Source organism: Lasioglossum baleicum, chromosome 7 (assembly GCF_051020765.1).
Source record: "Lasioglossum baleicum chromosome 7, iyLasBale1, whole genome shotgun sequence".
Classification (NCBI taxonomy): Eukaryota; Metazoa; Arthropoda; class Insecta; order Hymenoptera; family Halictidae; genus Lasioglossum; species Lasioglossum baleicum.
The window spans coordinates 15,031,984-15,050,960 of NC_134935.1; the positions used below are offsets into that span (position 1 = coordinate 15,031,984).

Below are 18,977 nucleotides of genomic sequence, written 5' to 3' on the forward strand. Positions count from 1 at the left end.
ACGTCCCAACCCCTCCCGCCAGGCAACCCCCCACTAGACTCGGAACACGAAGAACGGACGGTTGCAGCGGGCAGGCGCGATCTCGCGGCGCGCACGCCCCCATACCGTCGCGCGCCACGGGCCTGCGCAGGTTGATTATCGACGCGATTCCGAAGCGCCGGTATTACCATGCGCCTATACCTATCGTCGTGGACATACGTCTGTCCTTGTTCGCCTTATGGATCTCTCTACTGCTCCTTCTTCCTCTTCTTCTTCTTCTTCTTCTTTTAACACCCCGTTCATTTACGAATCCGTTTGTCCCTATAGTTGCGGGATAATGAAACAAGCACGACACCGGTTCACGCGTCGCTGCGACCGACGATCGCTACTTTTTGATTAGAAATATTGTAGACACTGGGCCCAGCCTACTGGTCGGCGGAAATTGAATGGTTGCTTCCAACGTTAACCCTTTACACTAGTCTTCCACTGGTTTGAACTTTTTGTTGTTTATCGTTTCCCCTGGAAAAAAGGAAGTTCGTATTTATTGCATGCCTATGTCATCTTTAATGATTTGAAGGATTTATTAGATTTTGTCCGAAATCCAATAATTGATTCATCGTTGACTGGTGAAATTCTTTCTGCAGGATTTCATGGTCAAATATCGAAATATCCTTTCTTGAGAATCGAGAACAGCCGAAGCTTGACGGTGAGTTTACAGAAATGACTGTGGAGTGTGAACTGTGAACCGAGCTGCAATCGATATTCTTTAATCGACCGTTAATGATTAATTTCCTTCGATCGACGATTCACGAAACGATTGATTCGATCGGGTAAGTCTAAGGGAACGCGCACAGTGGACCCGTTTTCGTCCGATTTGGCCGATGTTCGACGCATCTGTCTCTTTTTTCAAGAGTGTGAAAAAGAGACACAACGTCGGATGTCGGTCGAAACGGGTCCACTGTGCACGTCTCCTAAGTCGGATTCACTTTTTTGATCGTAAGAATCGACCAAATTAGAAATCCTAATCGTGCTCCTTCGACTATGGTGACCCCTGCACCATGGTGTATTATATGTATTTAGGCCCAAAACGCGGTAAACATCCCGGTTTTTTCAAATTATGTTAAAATTATTCGTTTCACATTTTTTAATGATTATTGAGATTATAAAGACGCTTTTATGAAAAGAAATCAAAAATCGCTAGAATTCAATACATTGAATGTGAATCTATTGTTTCGAAGCTCCGAGCTCGAACCTCGAATTGTATAAAATGTTTCTCTTATCACAGGAACTATCGAGAGATCGTTTTCGGCTTATCAGTTGAAGACACTCGCTGGAATTTCTTTTTAATCTTCTCGACTACGTCAAGTATACGTTACGCTGTTATTATCGTTATCGAATTACTTGGTTACCAGAAATCAAAGTTAAAAAACTTCTCTAATGCTGGGAGCGCAAGGGTATTAACGTGATAAGAATTTATAACAGCTCAATATACCCCGGAGCTAGTCAAAAGGATTACGGAATATCCAACCAAGTATCTTCAACCGTTAATTAAAAATTAATTTCAAGACATTAGTTCTAATAAGAACAGTGTTCGAATAAAATAAAAAAAATATTCTAGGTAGAAAATTGGTTTTCGACTTGCAACAGTTTCGAGTGCAAAAGGTTAATTTTATGCAATCGTTTCTAATGGAATAGCACCGGTGACCCGAACGACATTCAACGTGTTAAAATAGTTTACCAGGAAAGGAAGAAACTGCAATCAACAGTGTTCCCGGTAGATCGGGGAAACCGACTGCACCAGGTGCACGGATCGATCCGAAAATATGTCGGAGTTCAATTAGGTTGAAAGTTGCGGGCGGTTCGGTGCTTTTCAATTGTTCCGCGACTGTCATTTATTCCGCGGGTAATTGCGGGTTCGGCGGAACGGTAGATCGGTATCTGTCGAAACGGCGAGAGATGCACGCGTGCACGTGCATAAGTGCATACGTTGGGGTTCCGGCTCGGAAACCAGTTTACCGCAGTGTTCGTTGTTGTGGCTTGCGCTGCAACCTTCGAACCCGAAGGCCGCCGCTGTACGATGAAATTTAGAGTAACGTGTCGAGCGTTTTTAATGCAGTTTTCCGCGACGATCCTATTCCGCGCACGGTCGACCGGCATTACAAATACAAATAGAAAAGAGCGGTCCGGCGGCAAAAACAAATATCCGAGCATAGAAACGAAACGTTCTGTAAAATCGATTCGACCGTTGCAGGTATTTGGTCTGAAATGGCCAATATTTCGGATTTTGAAGCTTCACAGGTTTGTCAATTGTAGTTGAAAAATTCAATTTTGACCACGGAAAACGGTTTTCTAGCCTACTGTGCGTCGCTCGGTATGTACAGGCCGGTAGAACAATTGTTTAATTGTACAGAAAATATTGACGCGCTCGATTACGCTTTGCTGCACAAGTTTTCCGTGCAATCGATTCCGGCGCTACTCCATACGCCGTTCTACACAATTGCTTTTATTTTATAGCTGCATTAAGCGGATCGATATTCGACAGTTCCCCAGGCCAGTCACGAACATGTTCCAAGGATATTCTGATGTTTGACATAGCCGCAATTGCGGCTCCGTGTGTAACGTGTTGCTTTGAGCGGAACGCTCGGCGATAACATTCTACGAATATAAATATTATTATCTTTACGCAGTCGTCGGAATGCAATTAAAACGATCGCGTTCGGTGGGCCATAGCTTTAATTCGCGGAGAGGGATACAGTCTGACTGACGATACGTGATTAATTCGGGCTTAGGTATTTCTGCGAGTTCTTCAAGTTCTTTATCACTTGCTTCGCGAAACTGCTCATCTCGTTCTTATTCGAGGCGGCGATATTTTCTATCTTGTCGATCGGCAGGCTAGTCAACAAATCTTGTATGCATTTCGGATCGGTCAGATTGTACGTGATGGAGTGTAGCACGCGCAGACATAGCAACTGAACTTCACCTGGTAGGGAATCGTTCCTCAAATAATAGTTCAACGCGTCTCCTATCCGGGAATCGAACAGATGCAGCAGACCGGTCTCATTCATACTGACGTTGTACAGCGTCATGAGCATCAATCTGGAAAAAGTACACCACAGTCAGAAAAAAAGGCTATTGTAGCCGCCGCAAAGATGTTTGGCTCAGCAAGGTCATCCCCACCATGCTACTGAGTCACTTCATTGTTCCACTCCCTCCCTTCCACTCTCCCTGCCATTGGAACCGCCTACCGATAGAGCAAACACTATACTCGGTCAAGGTCGTTGCATGCAATAGAAGCGTACTTAATGACTAGACTGTGGATTTTATGCATTTATCACGAAACTAGATTAGTCGAAGACAACCTCCGGAGGGTTAATGGCTATCTTTCTGTACCCCCATCGTGATAGGATACATTCCAATCCCTATCTAGTTTTAATGTACTCGGGAACGAGTGTGGATCAGCTAGGATTTGCTAGGATTAGTTTGGATCAGCTAGCTTTGATCGACGAGTGAGGATTAATTTCATGAATTTAGCGATTAATGTTTTAGTCGTAAGCATCAATCCATCAAACTAAAAATGGTAAGAGACTTATGCATTTGTCCTGGGCTGCCCCTGCCGCTATGGTGACCCATGCAGCACGAACATCGAAAGTTACCTTTTTATGGAAAGGGATCCCTGCGAGATCGGTAGGGTCGGCATGAGGCTGACGATCTTTCGCATAAAACCTTTGCCGTTCGGGTTAGTGATTAAGAACTCACGCCCCTCGGGACTCGCGGATATATTCGTCACGATGCCCACTAACGAGATTATGAACTGGTATTCGTCGTTACTGGTCGGGGGGAATGCTGTACGATAAGTTTTCATGAACGCGTCGAAACTTCCATCCGTTATCGATAACAGTTCGCCGATCTTGTGCTGGAACTACACGAAAATCGGTGGCTACCTCCAATCGGCAAATACTTGAAGAAACTCGCTGTACCGAGGGAAAAATGTTTACCGCGGTGAGCCAGACGTCAACAATCTCGGGGAACCTGGACGCTCGCCACGTTAGATTGCCCAAAACCGCTCCCAAACTTGTGCAATAAGCGCTCTGGTTGAACAACTACGAAAAACCAAGGAATTAATCGATGCCGTGAACTTTCGTAAAAAAAACTGGGGGAAAAATATTCGATCATTCAGCCGAATTATTGCCAAGTCACTTGTTCTTTCATGTACTCTATTTCCCTCTGCGTCATTTTGTTCGCCTCCGTTTGTTGATGCAATTGGGCACGCAGTCGTTCGCATTCGAGCTCCAAATTTGTAATTTTGTTGTCCTCCGCTACGGCAAAGAAACATTTTTCTCGTTTTCATGCGCTATTAATATTTCTTTAATGTAATCGCGTGAAATATTCACCATCTTGCCTGATCGTTTGTTTGGTCAAAGGCTTCGGATGAGTCGGTCGCTCTATCTCTTCTATGTCCGTTATAGTTAATTTGTCTACATCGAAATCTAACCCCGAATCGATCAACGCTCGAGGAACGTCTCTTATGAAATTGTGCATGTTACTTTGCACGGTGCTTAGCATGTCGTTTACGGATATCTGGAACAAAATTGCATACAGACTCAGACACGCGGAAATAGACTTCCTTCGGCGGCGCTTCCGGTTGTTTGTTTTTATCGTACACAAACCGCTGAACGTGACATGCCGTTGGCTGATTTAAAGGCTAACGAGAATTAAATGGATACACGCGAAGCACAAAGGCAACGTACGTACCAAAAGTGATTCTTCGTCTTTTAAATTGATCTCGTCTACATACGCGTTCGCGTTTGTGTCCATTTCTACTCGATCGAATTTCGCGTCAATATAGATGATTATTTCTTGAGATTCTTGGCCGATTAATTGCATCGAGAACAGTGTCAGCGGATTCGCAATCTCTCGAGTAGTTCATACTGTATCGTCCTAACTCTGATCAATGTACATCTTTGCTATGAATTCAAAAGAAATTTCGAAAATGTAGGTACCCACTGACTCTCACATAAACTCGATGCAACTGAAAAACCGTGGGAGGCGTTAAAGTTAGTTCACAGACAGCTTGTCGCTTACTTGAAAACAACTTCTTTACGCTGTATTCACTGAAATAAAAATTAATCGGATTTTAACATGCGCATTCGACAAAAAGGATAAAACTATCTTTCGATCGTTAAATTTTTTATTAAATGTTCGCCTTGCTTCATTAGATCTCGCCTTAATGCGAGAACATTTTTGGCGGCAAAGTCTATCGTAGCCATTTTCTGTTAAACACAGTTTCGTGGGAGTTCTTACGTATTCCTTATGCCATCGCCCAATTTTTATAATTGTTCCGGACATTTTTAAGTGAAGTTTGTTATACTTTTCGTATAGAAATTTGAATTACGATCGTTTTACAATTAGGATTTTTTTCGTTGTGAATACAACCTAACCCACGCGACGCATACGCACGCCGCGTGGCTTGGATTTTATGTGTCTTCGAACACCGTGTAGTGTGCGCGTCTTCGTGTTATGATGCAAAAAATAGCGTTAATTATAACCTCGCGATTAGAAGCTCTTTTATTTTTCAACCAGTTAGAATCTCATTACAAGGAACTGTCGTCGGCCAAGTGAAATAACGTGTAAGTTGCGGATATGTGTCATTTGCTGGCTCCATACGTTAGAATTTCATTCATGAATTCTTCCGTACGCGACCGTACTCGAGCATCTATTTATCAGCATCTATAATGTATACTGGAAACAACACTCGGTTTATTTCGAAATCCGAATTATAGAACACTACTGTGCGACAAACGTTCTTCCGTGTGCAGTACAAATTTTTCGAAAAATAAAAAGTTCTTCGTATATTCGGCGAATTAGACTGTACGATTACATAACATTATTGTAAAGGTCACTCGCTGCTTTTAGGTACAAAAATGAAGTTCTCCGAAGGGGATACAGTGCTTGCCAAATATCCAGCCACCGCAGAGTATCAGAAAGGCAAAATACTAAGCTCCAAAGGTGACCAATATAGAGTGCAATTCGAAGCTGGTGCTGAACATACTCTTCACTTGAACGACATAAAGGTATCTTTCATAATATTGTTACGAATACTATCCTGTTTGCAGCGTTATTTTTAAAATGACGCTGTAACAAGGACTAGGAAGTGCTACAACATTTTTTGTAGTAATGCGTGAAATATAAAGTCAACAATACCTAGATTTTGATAGATATATTTGTTAAAATTCCAGACGAACAGACGGGCACGAAGTACAGTGCGATCCAGCAGCAGGGGTAGAAGGTCTACCCGAAATTCTCCAAGCAGGAGGTCCCCGAGTAAGCGTTCAGTTGGAAGACCATCGAAACGTTCTCCTGGAAGATCTTCTTCTGTGAAAAGAATTTCGCCAAGAGGCAGATTCGCAAGAGTTTCTTTGCCACGAGTAGACGCGCCTAATGGTAAAATATTTCTGGAGAACGTAGCTTTAGTTTGAAACTATTTCATCTTAATGTAATACAATTTTTTATGGCTGTACAGAGGCAACCAATGTTGAGACTGTAATTACCACAAAAAGTACAAATGAAGATGAACAGTCTGTTGAGTCAATACCTCTCCAGTCCCGATTGGGAGGGATGGGGACAGTTACGCGTAGGTCTACTAGATTATATTCTGCAATGATGAAGCTTGAATCAGATTATAAGATGGAGATGTTGACGAGAAGTATTAACAGAGCTGTCTCGCTTCCAATAGAAAGGAAGCTTCAGTTGCACGATTTGCACACGGAGAGCAAGGAGAGAGGCCTCTCGGTGCAAAGAGATGAAGTGAGTTTTGTTTTATGCGTATGAATCTCTGTAATCAAGTCGCCTCGATTTGACTGGTAACTTCATTTTAGGATCTGTTGAAGGCAATGCATTACGAAAAGGAAGTGGAGCAAGATCTGCAAGTGATAAAAAAACGGAAAATAGAAATAAACATGGTCAGCGAGCCCCAAGAATGGGGAGGACGTTTTGGGACTCTCATTCTCATGTTTTTGGCGCCGCTACTCATAATATTGCCGCAACTGATGTGTACTCAGAAACATTGTAAATTTGGTATACCCAAATTCCCAAAGGATATAGACTCTTACATAAACTTGAAGGCTTTCGGAACCTTCTTGGGATTTTTCTTGTTCGTGGCTTTGGTTTCAGTTATCCCAGTTGGAAGAAAAATCGATGGACTCGAGAGTAGAATTGGGAGACTACCATACCGTTTAAATGGTAGTTCAATATTTTCACAATTTTGCGACCGAATACCCAAAACGAGAATGCAATAACTTTTCGTTTTCTTTTTTCAGGATTTTTGTGCGCTATTTTATCGTTACTTGTATTTACCGTGTGTGTATATAAAGAATTGGGAGTTACTGATCTCATTATAGATAATTACGTACAACTTTCAATCAGTGCGTGGCTTCTCGGAGTAATCTTGGCGATACTGTTGTTTATCAAGGGAGGCAAAGCTCCTATAGCGAGCCTCAACATTCATGGTTCTACCAATAGTAGAATCTATAATTTCTGGCAGGGGAGAGAGATAAACCCACGAATTGGTCCACTGGACATTAAAATGACCATTTTCCGTTCAGCCATGATAGCTACGGTAGTATTGTTAAACATTTAAATTTTAAATATTACCATACACATATTCTACATGTATGTATTCTCTTTTTAGATGCTTTTGAATTTGTCCTTTGTGGTCAAGTCAATTGATGAAACGCAGAGTTACACTATGGAACACCTTCGCATCAGTGTTCTATTGATTGCAGGATTGCAAATAATTTACGTCATGGATGCACTATTCTTCGAGTCGACGATCTTAACATCATTCGAAGTAATGTACGAGGGGACTGGATACATGTTAAGCACTGGCTACCTGTTGTTCCCATTTTTACCAACCATTACGACAAAATACGCATTATACAATAAGTAAGTACCGAATGGATACATTATAAATGTAGATAAGGTACCATTTTATTATCTTTTTATATCTTTTTCTTTAGAACGAGATTCAGTTATTTGTTCGCCTTTCCTGTGTTCTTTTTCATAATCGGATACTTGCTATATAGGATTAGCAACTCGCAGAAAAATGAATTCAGAAGGAACCCCCTATCACCTGCGTTAGCTCGTAAGTATCACAATTCTTGAGGTAATGTTAGATGTGCCGATGTATCCCGTTTTACAGACTTGGATACGATATCAACTATACGTGGCAAGAAGCTGCTGGTGTCTGGTTTGTGGGGCCATGTCAGGCATCCGAATTATTTGGGCGATATAATAATGTGGTGGTCGATATCATGCGTAACTTTAGCATGTGATATTCTACCGTATTACTATGCGATCATGTGCACAGGATTGCTTGTCCACCGTGCAATAAGAGACAATGAACGGTGCAAGATGCGCTATGGACTAGCTTGGGAACAGTACATGTCGCGTGTAAAATACATGATTTTATATCGTATATTTTAGAGTTATACATTCTTATGTGTAAAATTTTTAGTAAGGTATTATTAGATGCTAAAGTCTACCCACAAAAGGAGAGTTGTACCTTCTAACATTTGCAATGCTCATTACTTTATAGAATGACATTTTACGTATTGTAAGAAAATGATCTTTTAAACATAAAGATTTAAGTGATGACATTATAGAGTTGAATAACAAAGACTCGGAAACCAAAAAAAAGAAGTAAGAGCGATTATGGCACTTGATGTATAAGTCTAATTGTACAGTTTATCTTTTAAAATCTGTAAAATAAGAAGGAAAAGTTAAAAAAAAAGGAACGAAGAAGATATAAGAATTATCAATATATTTGAGATTTAGAATGAATTATAAAAACAAGGTACTTGTTAACAGAATTTATATGTACTACATATAAAGTATATTTCTATGAAGACATTAAGTAAGAATTTTATACTTTTATACAGATATGTATAATTGACCATTGACGAATAAATAATTTTTCTAGTACTTGCATCTTTGCAAATTAAATGAATTTATTTAAAAGAAATATGTAGTATTTGATAAAAGGTAATAATAAACGCAGAAGCTGTACTCGAAGTGTTTATAATTTTGTATGCTTTCTTCCTCCCCCCCTTTTCGCTGAATTCACTATTCAATTTTTTGAAATTTTGAAAAAATTGATTTTTACAATAGTAAACAATAGTAAAAATTGATTTTATAGATTTTTAGCTGGGCCAATAACGAAAATTTCAAAGATGTGTTTTGTAAAGTCGTATAAATTAATGTATATATATACGTCCTGAAAATTTCATTGAAATTGGTGAATTGATTTTCGGATTATAAACGATCGGAAGTGGTAAAAATGGCAGTTGTATGTCGAAAATCATGAAAAATTGCAATTTTTACCACTTTTGATCGTTTTATTATAATTCGTAAAACAATTAACTAATTTCAATGAAACTTTCAGAATGTATATATTCGTCCATTCATAAAAAAGTTAGTGTTCAGTCACGGTGTTCAGTAGACTGCGGATTTTATGCATTTGTGATAAAAATTAAAACAATGTTATTCTCGATTTATTAAAATTGTTGAAAATTGAAACAAAGTTTTATATGGCTTCTGTGTCTTTCAATTGATGAAGACAATTTTTATTTTGCATAAAGATCCGCAGTAGAGAGCGTAAGAAAACACCGAATCATTTGAGTGACACGATCTCCCGTAACTCGTAAGGTAAGGCTGGCACGCTGGCAGTATTTAACAGTGCTTCGATTGCGCCATTTGTGCCCAACCTTTTTCATACGATGGATGGCCGCTAGAGGCGCTGCGCGGAAAGAACAGTACCGTATCTACTATTGGGTAGAGGAGCGGCCAGAGCCCTGAGGCAGTTATATTGGCGGGAATGTATCGAAATAATCTTACCGGACAAAAAGACTCCAGGACGTGTCCTACGAGTTACAAAATATACACAAATACACTTGTTATACATTCATTTTTCAGAATCAAATCATACAAATCTTTTCAAATTCTGAGGGCTGCTCAAGGTACCCTATTTTATCGAGAAGCTTACGTTACTGAGGCTGCAAGCGCCTCTAGCGGCCATCCATCGTACGAAAAATGCTGCACGATATCGGAACACTGATCAGGCTCTGGCTGCACAGACGTAAAATCTTGCACCAATATCGCAGCTATTGTACTGTCCTAATATTAATAATCAAAGCAACAGACACTCTCTTAAAACTACAGTCTTCTGCAGAGGAAAAATGCGTGAAAAGATAGTTAAGACTTTTCTGCAACTTGGTCTTATAGTAAACCCTGAAGATGTTGATAATCCTGGTTTACTGAATGCTGCAGTTGAGAAAGGATATTTGAAAAATGTTGAAGACTTATTGAAGTATGGTGCTGATGTTAACATGTTAGAAAGGCCACGATTTGGAGAAAGTCTTACTCCTCTACATAGTGCAGTTAAAAGCAAACAAGTGAAAATGGTTGCACTATTAATAAAGTATGGAGCTAATGTTAATGGTAAAGGTGGTGAGGGAACAATTCCATTAGTTTACGCTATTGGAAATAGGGATACAGAAATGACCAAACTGCTTTTAAGTAATGGAGCTGATATAAAAGAAGATCCTAACTTACTATGTGCTGCTGTTATGAATGGCAGTCTGAAAATTGTTAAAGACTTATTGAAGTATGGTGCTGATGTTAACATGTTAGGAAGTTCAAAATTTGGAGAAAGTTTTAGTCCTCTACATAGTGCAGTCAAAAGCAATCAAGTGAAAATGGCCAAACTGTTAATAAGCTATGAAGCTGATGTTAATGTTAAAGATGGTGAGGGAATAAGTCCAATAGTTGACGCTATTCAAAATAGGGCTACAGAAATGACCAAACTGCTTTTAAGTAATGGAGCTGATATAAAAGAAGATCCTAACTTACTATGTACTGCCATTACGAATGAAAGTTTGGAAATTGTTAGAGGCTTATTGAAATATGGGGCTGATGTTAACATGTTAGGAAGCTCAAAATTTGGAGAAAGTCTTAGTCCTCTACATAGTGCAGTCAAAAGCAATCAATTAAAAATGGCCAAACTATTGATACACTATGGAGCTGATGTTAACATGTTGTTAGAATACTCAGCATTGGGAGTAAGTCATACTCCTCTACATAGTGCAGTCAAAAGCAAACACTTCGAAATGGCCAAACTATTGATACACCATGGAGCTGATGTTAACATGTTAGAAAGCTCATGTTATGAAGAATATTTTGGTCCTCTACATAGTGCAATCAGTAACAATCAATTGGAAATGGTCAAATTATTAATAAATTATGGAGCTAATGTTAATGGTAAAGATGGTTGGATAAGGTATGACCATACTCCAATATTCTTCGCTATTCAAATTAATGCTACAGAAATTGCCAAACTACTTTTAATTAATGGAGCTCGTATAAAACATGTTCTTTATTTACTGGAGCATGCTGTTGAATATGGAAATGTGGAAATTGTTGATGCCTTATTGCGGTATGGTGCTGATATTAATGCTAGCGATGCATATGGAATGACAGCATTACATTATACTGCTCTATGTCATTCGGAGAATGAACGTAGATTGAAGTCTACCCAAATAGACCCTGACATGCCCATGCTTCACCCGTACTGTACGAATGGTGTTGCTGTACTGCTTCTAAGTAAGGGGGCTAATGTTAATGCCACAACTAAAAATGGTATAACGACACTTTGTGCTGCTTGTCAAAAAGGTTATGAAAATGTTGTGGAAACCTTGCTAATGTATGGTGCAGAATGTGATCCTAAAGATGAAGAAGTTATAAAACCTCTTCATGCTGCTGCTATGGGAGGTCATTCGAAAATTATTGAGAATCTATTAAAATGTGGTGCTGAAGTTGACTCTAGAGATATATATGGTAGAACAGCGCTTCATTTTGCTTCTAGAGGAGGACACATAGAGACTGTTAAAATCCTTCTAGAATATGGTTCTGATGTCAACATTGTAAGTAAAAGGAATCATACACCACTTGAGTATGGTAAGTTTTTTGAAGATGTTGACAGCGATGATAATGATGAGGGTGATGAGGATGATGATTATCATTACAATTTGGATAATGATGATTATCATTACATTAGGGATAATGATGGAAACTTGTGTCATACGAACGATTCTCCAACTACTAAGCTACTTAAGCAGCACATAGCTAAGATGAAAACTGCTGGTTTACATGTAAGTGATAGAAATTTGCTGTGGATTAGTAATGATCATGAAATTAATAATTTTATAAACGGATGTGAAGCAGAAATAGAAATCATGAAGAGCGAGAAGATTGATAATAGCTATGTTTCTGTTTACGATATCTTGACAAAAAATACAAGTCAATTTGCAAAAAATAAAAGTATAGTACAGGCTTTAAAATCAGACGATTACAAGACAAAATTTCCAATATATGCTAATACGATAGGTAGTCGATTTAGAAGGGGGATACAAAGGGAAGAGTTACTGGAACAAGTTAGGGATAAGTTATTAAAAAATCTTCCCAAAATACCGCTTCTTTGTACCGAGAAAATATTTAGCTACCTGAGCGATAAAGATTTAAGAGTTTTATTAGTTGATTGTAAGCCTTAGGATGAATATATATTGTATTATAATGTATTATACATACGTATATATTTTTGGAAAACTTTATTTGGAAAAAGTGTACAGAATAAACTTTCTTCTATAGAAACCTTTTGTTGTTTATTAAGTGTCAAGAGCCAAATTGTAAAAAAAGGGCTCTGTACGAAGTGCGGAATAATGCAGAGAATATTTTAACACAAAAATTATCAAAAAATATTGTTTCTTCGCTGTACGAAGTTGTTGTAAGTTCATCGAAAAATCAAGCTGTTTCGAAAAGTGTGATATTTAGGTCGTATTTCTCTGGCGACCGGTAGAGTGCGCATGGGCATAAAACGGTGCACGCATAACGCAGCGTAACGATACAATACGATATGACATGACAAAGCAGTAAGGGTTATGCAGCTCAAATTTATTTCGTATCAACTGTTGTCATATTTTGTTTATAAAAATGGTGAGTTTCTTTGGTGAAGTAGTGTTTCCAGTTTCGCGAGCATTTTGGGACGACGAAGACGAAAATGAATCGAATGAAAATACAATCAATCAAACGTAAGTTAAATGTATCAAGCTCTGTAACCTCTTCGATGTAAATATATTTAAAATTGCAACTAATATTTGCTTGAATATATATTTCAGTGAATTTTCTGTTCGATGGTTGAAAGAAAAACCGTTAATTGACACGTTAATTGTCGTTGAAGGCGAAATATTAATTGGTAAATATATATTTTTGAGTTTACCGGTATCGGTGTTCGTGTTATGTTTACAATAGCTTGAAATTAATACTCAAGACATTCGAGTGTTCAAAATATTTATTATATGTTGGATACTGGTTCGAGAACCGATATATAACTATTTATAAGTACTTAATTACTTAATACTAAATAATTAATCTTGAGCAGGGCCGCCGCGTACGGTTATGCAGGTTGTGCGCAGCACGCGGGCGCTTCGTCGAAGGGGCGCCAAAACATGAACGGGAAGGGCGCCCGTCGCTGTCAGTGCACCGAGATTCTAGAAGCTAGCATCCCGGTTGTTGATTAAAAAAAAAAAGGTCATTCATTGTATTTTATTATCATGCTCGGAAAAGGGCGCTAAATTTCTTTCGCACACGGGCGCCTCTTACCCATGCAGCGGCCCTGATCTTGAGTATGGGTACTCAAGTATTTAAACTTCAACTTGAGTACTCAAATTTGGGACTAAGTCCTGGAGCACTTATAAATACTCAGATACTTGAAATTAAGTCTGGGTAATTGAATGCTAAAACTTGAATCCGAGTACTTGATTATCAAAGTTGAATCTGAATTCTCAAACTTGAGTATTCAAATTTATCAAATCTGAATTGCGTTGACTTTAATGCTCAAGTTTGAGTACTTGTAAATAGATCCAAGTAATAGTAGAAATTCTAATTTGCAATGGAATTATAGATTTCTCTAGAAAATGTCTATGCCAAAGCACAGAAGAAACATGTCTTGTGGAAGATAAGAACAATGAAAAAGTCTGCATAATTTATCAAGTTAATAATGGAGTATATTTATGTGTTGTGTCTCCACGATTCGATGTAAAGTTCTCAGGCAAATTGGTTGACAAGGTACATATACGATTAATTTGAATGACCATTCTCCGATATGAATTTTATGTAACTTTATTAGATGTCTGAAATTCTCTTGAACACAAAACGCACAATTTGTGTAACGTCTCGTCACGTGTCACACTTTAAATGCAAAGACACACCTGTTGTACCCTCCTTTTTGAGAATGTTGGCCTCGAAGAATGGACAGAATGCTTGCAGTTTGAAAGAGCCTTTCCTGGAGCAACCGAACATTGTGCACGGAGTCACAGCAGGAGGTGAGTAATCGATTGACGTTACAAAATATATTTCAAGGCAATGGTTTTAATGACAACATTGTGTTTCTTTACTTAGTATTGTCATACGCAGAATTTATGGAGCTACCGTCAGTTTTGTACATTTTATATACAGACACTTTTGTGTTAGACTCAGTGTCTGCAGAGCCTCTTGTAAAATTATTCACAGCAATGGATTGTACGATCAACAATGTTTCGTTTGCTGGGAAGGACTTTTTTAATAAAGGAAATCTTTATATGTAAAATTGTCTCGGAGACGTTCCGTTCCATTCGTATGAGTTAAGAGATTAAAATATTCAGGTGTTATCATATAAACGTTTTTATAATTAAATACTATTGTTGATAGCAAACCTTACATATTTACAATATTTACAACGCTTCGATTAGTATCTCTTTAATAATACTAACTTTAATAGTAATAGTAACACTTACATCGGTAAAAATTATATTTTTGGTGCGACGTTCCATGTGTTAAGGTTGTGGCGGATAGTATGCTCGTGGTGTGGGCGCTGGAGGTACAGGATTACTAGGAGGAAAATACGAAGCGTTTGTGGGATAAGGATAAGGTTGAAACGGTGGTTGCGGTGTAGTAGGAGCTGGCGGTGCGGGTCTGATGGGACCGGATGAACCGATATGGTGCATAGGAGGAACGATGTGGTTCATGGCGTTTACAGGGGGTGGAGGTATAGACACGTTTGCCGGAGGAAATGCTGGCGGGTAGTTTGTATTATTCGGCGCAAAATTAGCCGGGTACGTTGGAAAGTGCGGAGGCACTTCCATCGGCTTCATCGTTTCTGTAGCGTCTGTTGTTGGACATCCATTCGCCGAGACTGTAGGGACTTCGACCTTCGTAGACTTCCCTGGTGTAACTGCAACAGAATATTAATATATTAAAAAATAAGTCTAGGCCTGTAAAAATTTGAGAAGCAACAGCTTCTGAGAACATTTCCAAGAACACTTCTCAAGAATGATTCCAAATAATCTCATTTTTGGATTCTCGCACACCTCTAGTAACAAGATATTATATTTTATTTGCGTGTACCGTTTGGAGTGGTAGATGCTGACTCAGTGGGAGGTGGCGGTACAGCTCTGTCCCTACACGGTTCATTAGATGGTGTCATCGGTGGTGAATCCGGAGGCTTCGTGTTATTAGCTTGCGAATATAAATCTAATACTTGATGGCATATATCTGGAAACGAAACAAAAATATGTGTGCACAATGTCAGCCTGTAAATATGGAAATAAGTAGAGTACCTTCTAAAAGATCCATAGTAACATCTTCAACAAACATGTCCCACCATCGTAAGTGTTTTGGTTGCCTTCCATTCCAGTCTACAACTTCGAACTTACTGAGCTTTCCTGCTAAATACATGAGAGCTACTGCTATTATTTCTGGCTCCCACTGTAGGGACAATGTGGTGCATAAACTGAAAGAAAGAGAACCGTTTTCGTGAATTATTTGAACTACCTTGAATGCATTCGAACGCATTTAATTTTTACCTATCGTTAACAAATGTCCACGCCATTTGGACCATTTTTTGTAGTTTATTTTTGTCGCCTGTAACACGTTATTTAAACTTTTAACATACTGCTTTATAACTACCGTTATACAGAGTAGTTCAGACGAAGTGCTATTCCGAAATTACGACTGCATAATTAAGAACATCGCGTTCATTGATTACCTTTAAGGCATTTGGCATATTTCAATAGGTAACTATATGGATGTTCGACTTGCAAGTCAAATTTGATAGTTTGTAATAAGATTCTTTCCAGTGTCATGACCTCTTCCTGCAATGAAACAATCTATATCAATTGGTTGTATTAACGATATCATTTCCAAAGTATAAGCCACGAGAGTCTCACTTTAGGATCTTCTCCGAACGTCATGAATTTCTGGTCAGTCAATAAAGTTTTTGCAGTCTTAATGATGTCTTTACACTTTTTCGGTGTCTCTTCTACTTTTCCAGCAAGAAATAAGCAACAGCAAGCAGTCACCTGGAAAACATTAAAAGATATATTTCTTTATTCGATTATAGCACTAGGTATGGGAATACCAACAAGTGACTTGCAACATTTTTTGCAGAAGAGTGTGCACTCGTCTTGCTCTTTGAGAGCAACTGTCACTAGCGAGTTCAACTTGCTGGTCACTATCTCAGAGGTGCTTATAAATGTTGCGAGAGTCACTTTCGCAAAAGATATTACAAGTTACTTGCTATTGCATCGGTACCTTAAATATAGCAGGAAGTACTCACGTATCGTGGGAAATTCTTGAACGAATGGAACATATAAAATCTATGAAAATAAACAACACCAGTTGCCATTGTATTATAACCGAGATCCATTTTTGTCCCAGTATCAATGATAAAGCGTGCTCCTTCTTTTCTATATCTACACTCAGTCTCATAATCGATTCCATCCTGGATGGATGGAGTATTCCTTAGCTCCTTCTTTTCATAATACCAGCATGGCATTTTTATTTCTCTATAAACAATAATTAATGTGACAAAGCTGTCGAAATTTATGAAAACCTTTTTTCATGACATAAACCTTCTAGCAAATTAAAATTTTAAAGTGCATCAAAGGAATAAAGAATAGTAGAAGAAATTCTTGTAAATTATTCGATGTTTAATAATATAACAACACTACTCGCCACAAATGCGATCACTATAGGTTAAGGTAACCCCATCGATGCGAACGATGTGCTTCTCTTTCACTTACTTCAACTATTCTTTACAAATAGTATCACAGAAGTTGCTCAGTTCGAAAAGTAGTTTTCCGATGTTTGGTATAAACAATTTACAAAAATTTGTTACGATTAACAAACACTGACCACTACATGTAATAGCTGCATGAAAACATACCACTATATGAACTTGGCTGCAGTCTGCAGTTTTGTCACTTCTCTATACAGGGTGGTTCAAAATTGTTGTACTCTCCGTGCCTCGTAAGTTGTTCCCAGTTGTTCCTTGAGACGGCACAAGAGCAAAGGGGGTCCTCGCTTGCAGCCAATAGTTAGGCCATGATGTCGCACACTTTAGCCAATAATTCGGCTAGAACCGAAAGTACCAGTGGAATGACCTGTAGGCTGCGTCCACGGATCCACACGGATCTAAGGAATTGCGGTGGTAAAGGAGGGTGAAGCAAAAAACGGGAGGGATATCAACATGTCGGCCATCTTGTGTGATTAAAACTGTGGTGCGCTCTATAAACAACTTTAAATTTAAATACTAACTGTAGCGCCGAATAGCACAGGGGCCTGAATAATATCTCATCAGCGGTACTATTATGTTTGCGAGTGGAAAGAATGCAATATTACATTTTATAATAGTTGACATATTTTATACATAGAATGTTGTGACATCAATACAAATTTTTCTTGAAAATACCAGTATTATACCAGTTTCGGTACAGCCTTGTTAGCGCAATACCGGCATCATAATCATACCAGTTAGAAACATGTAAATATTTTTAGACAATGTTTGATAAGATCGAGTCATAGAAAAACAGCTACAACTTAGATTTCGTTTCCGATGGATAGAATGAATAGTAATAGAGTAGAGAAACTATTTAGGAAAGGTAAAATTTGTTGAACAATTATACCACAATTGCATATGTATTTTGAATTCATAAGAATAGATGTAAAAGATCAAAAGAAATCATGTTTAGTTGCTGTCTTAATTTTTTCTCTTGTTGCATGTTGTCAAACCACCTTGACACATGCACGTATTGAGCCTTCTCCTGGTGTGTCAATTCTTGCTGCAACAGAAAGAAGAAGGTTAAAGAGATTAGATTGATCCGTGTAATCTACTAAGGATTCCTATATGTCCTACTTATATTATATACTGTTCATTTCTATTACCATTATCGAATGTAAGACATAATACAATGTTATGTCAGCAATTGTTTTCTTTGTTCCAGTTAGGTATGTGTTGTCTCTCAGAGCAACATTTAGTTCCTGTAATGATCAAATGTAATTAACGAGCTTGCACTCTTTGCAACTTCTGTTCTCTTTCATTACAGTTACATAAATAAGTAGATCAATATTACCTGTAAAATCCTCTTTGCGTTAGCGGGAGTGTCAGCATAATTAATACAGACTACAGCATACTCGAGCCACTGACGCGATAAAGCTTCCACTTCCTTGTTATTACCAAGTATGTCAGGGCATTTAGAATTCTTGATTAACGATTGGATTATTGTGCCAAACCCTTCAATCGTTTTGTTAGATGCTTTTTCTCTACTAACAACTACCTAAAAATAGAAGAATGAAATGACGTGTTTCGGAAACAATAACAGGCATCGCATTCAAGATTCAAAAATAATTTTTATAAAAATTTGTTATTCACATTCTCGCGCATTTCTGACTGCAATGGAGACACATCTAAATAATTTGAAATCTTTTCTAAACATTGAACGTTGCACAGAACCATGATTACAGACTTTATCCACGTCTATCGTCTATTTAGCCTCTGTATTTTTTGTATTGGTTAGCGTCGAGTTTAGGTTATGTTCGGAAAGTGCGCGAGATTTGAATGAAAATATATATGT

The 18,977-nt window shown here is 38.4% G+C and overlaps 6 protein-coding genes across 16 annotated transcripts; 3 read left to right on the forward strand and 3 right to left on the reverse strand.

The window, feature by feature from the left end:
• Nucleotides 1–98: 98 nt before the first annotated feature.
• Nucleotides 99–5,112, reverse strand: LOC143210945 (heat shock factor 2-binding protein). Of its 3 annotated transcripts, none has more exons than XM_076428273.1 (7): nucleotides 4,732–5,107; nucleotides 4,371–4,557; nucleotides 4,177–4,295; nucleotides 3,975–4,079; nucleotides 3,633–3,898; nucleotides 2,960–3,075; nucleotides 99–498 (listed from the first exon to the last, which is right to left on the reverse strand). In XM_076428273.1, exons 1-7 carry the CDS (start codon nucleotides 4,861–4,863, stop codon nucleotides 455–457), a joined length of 969 nt encoding a protein of 322 aa, XP_076284388.1. In that variant the 5' UTR covers nucleotides 4,864–5,107; the 3' UTR covers nucleotides 99–454. The 3 variants fall into 3 exon arrangements, with proteins under 3 accessions (XP_076284388.1, XP_076284389.1, XP_076284387.1); XM_076428274.1 differs by lacking the exon at nucleotides 99–498 and adding an exon at nucleotides 2,491–2,871 and having other exon boundaries at nucleotides 4,732–5,111; XM_076428272.1 differs by lacking the exon at nucleotides 99–498 and having other exon boundaries at nucleotides 2,491–3,075; nucleotides 4,732–5,112.
• Nucleotides 4,668–9,068, forward strand: Lbr (lamin B receptor). 3 transcript variants are annotated; one of them, XM_076428245.1, is made up of 9 exons: nucleotides 4,668–4,723; nucleotides 5,893–6,050; nucleotides 6,216–6,420; nucleotides 6,500–6,783; nucleotides 6,867–7,218; nucleotides 7,296–7,594; nucleotides 7,667–7,920; nucleotides 7,995–8,119; nucleotides 8,177–9,068. In XM_076428245.1, exons 1-9 carry the CDS (start codon nucleotides 4,696–4,698, stop codon nucleotides 8,458–8,460), a joined length of 1,989 nt encoding a protein of 662 aa, XP_076284360.1. In that variant the 5' UTR covers nucleotides 4,668–4,695; the 3' UTR covers nucleotides 8,461–9,068. The 3 variants fall into 3 exon arrangements, with proteins under 3 accessions (XP_076284360.1, XP_076284359.1, XP_076284361.1); XM_076428244.1 differs by having other exon boundaries at nucleotides 4,672–4,723; nucleotides 6,855–7,218; XM_076428246.1 differs by lacking the exon at nucleotides 4,668–4,723 and adding an exon at nucleotides 5,324–5,606 and having other exon boundaries at nucleotides 6,855–7,218.
• A 206-nt stretch (nucleotides 9,069–9,274) lies between these two features.
• Nucleotides 9,275–12,297, forward strand: LOC143210926 (uncharacterized). The gene is made up of 2 exons (XM_076428222.1): nucleotides 9,275–11,988; nucleotides 12,089–12,297. The coding sequence occupies exons 1-2, from the start codon at nucleotides 10,212–10,214 to the stop codon at nucleotides 12,154–12,156; spliced, it is 1,845 nt and encodes a 614-aa protein (XP_076284337.1). The 5' UTR covers nucleotides 9,275–10,211; the 3' UTR covers nucleotides 12,157–12,297.
• A 592-nt stretch (nucleotides 12,298–12,889) lies between these two features.
• On the forward strand, nucleotides 12,890–18,185 carry Psmg1 (Proteasome assembly chaperone 1). Of its 2 annotated transcripts, none has more exons than XM_076428299.1 (5): nucleotides 12,890–13,118; nucleotides 13,206–13,282; nucleotides 13,991–14,154; nucleotides 14,216–14,411; nucleotides 14,906–18,185. In XM_076428299.1, exons 1-5 carry the CDS (start codon nucleotides 13,021–13,023, stop codon nucleotides 14,917–14,919), a joined length of 549 nt encoding a protein of 182 aa, XP_076284414.1. In that variant the 5' UTR covers nucleotides 12,890–13,020; the 3' UTR covers nucleotides 14,920–18,185. The 2 variants fall into 2 exon arrangements, with proteins under 2 accessions (XP_076284414.1, XP_076284413.1); XM_076428298.1 differs by lacking the exon at nucleotides 14,906–18,185 and adding an exon at nucleotides 14,488–14,674 and having other exon boundaries at nucleotides 12,894–13,118.
• Nucleotides 14,713–17,794, reverse strand: Cyck (cyclin K). Of its 5 annotated transcripts, none has more exons than XM_076428257.1 (8): nucleotides 17,291–17,794; nucleotides 16,682–16,910; nucleotides 16,293–16,424; nucleotides 16,112–16,232; nucleotides 15,930–15,987; nucleotides 15,684–15,856; nucleotides 15,472–15,618; nucleotides 14,713–15,298 (listed from the first exon to the last, which is right to left on the reverse strand). In XM_076428257.1, the coding sequence occupies exons 2-8, from the start codon at nucleotides 16,898–16,900 to the stop codon at nucleotides 14,901–14,903; spliced, it is 1,248 nt and encodes a 415-aa protein (XP_076284372.1). In that variant the 5' UTR covers nucleotides 16,901–16,910; nucleotides 17,291–17,794; the 3' UTR covers nucleotides 14,713–14,900. The 5 variants fall into 5 exon arrangements, with proteins under 5 accessions (XP_076284372.1, XP_076284374.1, XP_076284375.1 ...); XM_076428259.1 differs by having other exon boundaries at nucleotides 17,260–17,794; XM_076428260.1 differs by having other exon boundaries at nucleotides 16,112–16,217; nucleotides 17,148–17,794.
• Aimp3 (aaRS-interacting multifunctional protein 3) lies at nucleotides 18,024–18,963 on the reverse strand. Of its 2 annotated transcripts, none has more exons than XM_076428307.1 (4): nucleotides 18,776–18,963; nucleotides 18,477–18,676; nucleotides 18,289–18,384; nucleotides 18,024–18,185 (listed from the first exon to the last, which is right to left on the reverse strand). In XM_076428307.1, exons 1-4 carry the CDS (start codon nucleotides 18,837–18,839, stop codon nucleotides 18,054–18,056), a joined length of 492 nt encoding a protein of 163 aa, XP_076284422.1. In that variant the 5' UTR covers nucleotides 18,840–18,963; the 3' UTR covers nucleotides 18,024–18,053. The 2 variants fall into 2 exon arrangements, with proteins under 2 accessions (XP_076284422.1, XP_076284421.1); XM_076428306.1 differs by having other exon boundaries at nucleotides 18,477–18,680.
• Nucleotides 18,964–18,977: the final 14 nt, after the last annotated feature.

Bases quoted from the DNA above. Each gene is read 5' to 3' on its own strand.
- Cyck (XM_076428257.1), bottom strand. From the start codon at position 16,900: ATGCCATGCTGGTATTATGAAAAGAAGGAGCTAAGGAATACTCCATCC. The intron at 16,425-16,681 runs GTGAGTACTTCC...AATGTTTTCCAG, and splicing joins TCAAGAATTTCCCACGATAC to GTGACTGCTTGCTGTTGCTT. The intron at 15,857-15,929 runs GTAAAAATTAAA...TCTTTCTTTCAG, and splicing joins TGGACATTTGTTAACGATAG to TTTATGCACCACATTGTCCC.
- Aimp3 (XM_076428306.1), bottom strand. From the start codon at position 18,859: ATGGTTCTGTGCAACGTTCAATGTTTAGAAAAGATTTCAAATTATTTA. The intron at 18,385-18,476 runs GTAATATTGATC...TGATCATTACAG, and splicing joins ACGCAAAGAGGATTTTACAG to GAACTAAATGTTGCTCTGAG. The intron at 18,186-18,288 runs GTAATAGAAATG...TTTCTGTTGCAG, and splicing joins ATGTCTTACATTCGATAATG to CAAGAATTGACACACCAGGA.
- LOC143210926 (XM_076428222.1), top strand. From the start codon at position 10,212: ATGCGTGAAAAGATAGTTAAGACTTTTCTGCAACTTGGTCTTATAGTA. The intron at 11,989-12,088 runs GTAAGTTTTTTG...TCATTACATTAG, and splicing joins TCATACACCACTTGAGTATG to GGATAATGATGGAAACTTGT.
- LOC143210945 (XM_076428272.1), bottom strand. From the start codon at position 4,863: ATGCAATTAATCGGCCAAGAATCTCAAGAAATAATCATCTATATTGAC. The intron at 4,558-4,731 runs GTACGTACGTTG...ATTTTGTTCCAG, and splicing joins AAGACGAAGAATCACTTTTG to ATATCCGTAAACGACATGCT. The intron at 3,899-3,974 runs GTAAACATTTTT...ATTTTCGTGTAG, and splicing joins TTGACGTCTGGCTCACCGCG to TTCCAGCACAAGATCGGCGA.
- Psmg1 (XM_076428298.1), top strand. From the start codon at position 13,021: ATGGTGAGTTTCTTTGGTGAAGTAGTGTTTCCAGTTTCGCGAGCATTT. The intron at 13,119-13,205 runs GTAAGTTAAATG...TATATATTTCAG, and splicing joins GAAAATACAATCAATCAAAC to TGAATTTTCTGTTCGATGGT. The intron at 14,155-14,215 runs GTACATATACGA...TAACTTTATTAG, and splicing joins CAGGCAAATTGGTTGACAAG to ATGTCTGAAATTCTCTTGAA.
- Lbr (XM_076428244.1), top strand. From the start codon at position 4,696: ATGGATACACGCGAAGCACAAAGGCAAC. The intron at 6,421-6,499 runs GTAAAATATTTC...ATGGCTGTACAG, and splicing joins ACGAGTAGACGCGCCTAATG to AGGCAACCAATGTTGAGACT. The intron at 8,120-8,176 runs GTAAGTATCACA...CCCGTTTTACAG, and splicing joins CCTATCACCTGCGTTAGCTC to ACTTGGATACGATATCAACT.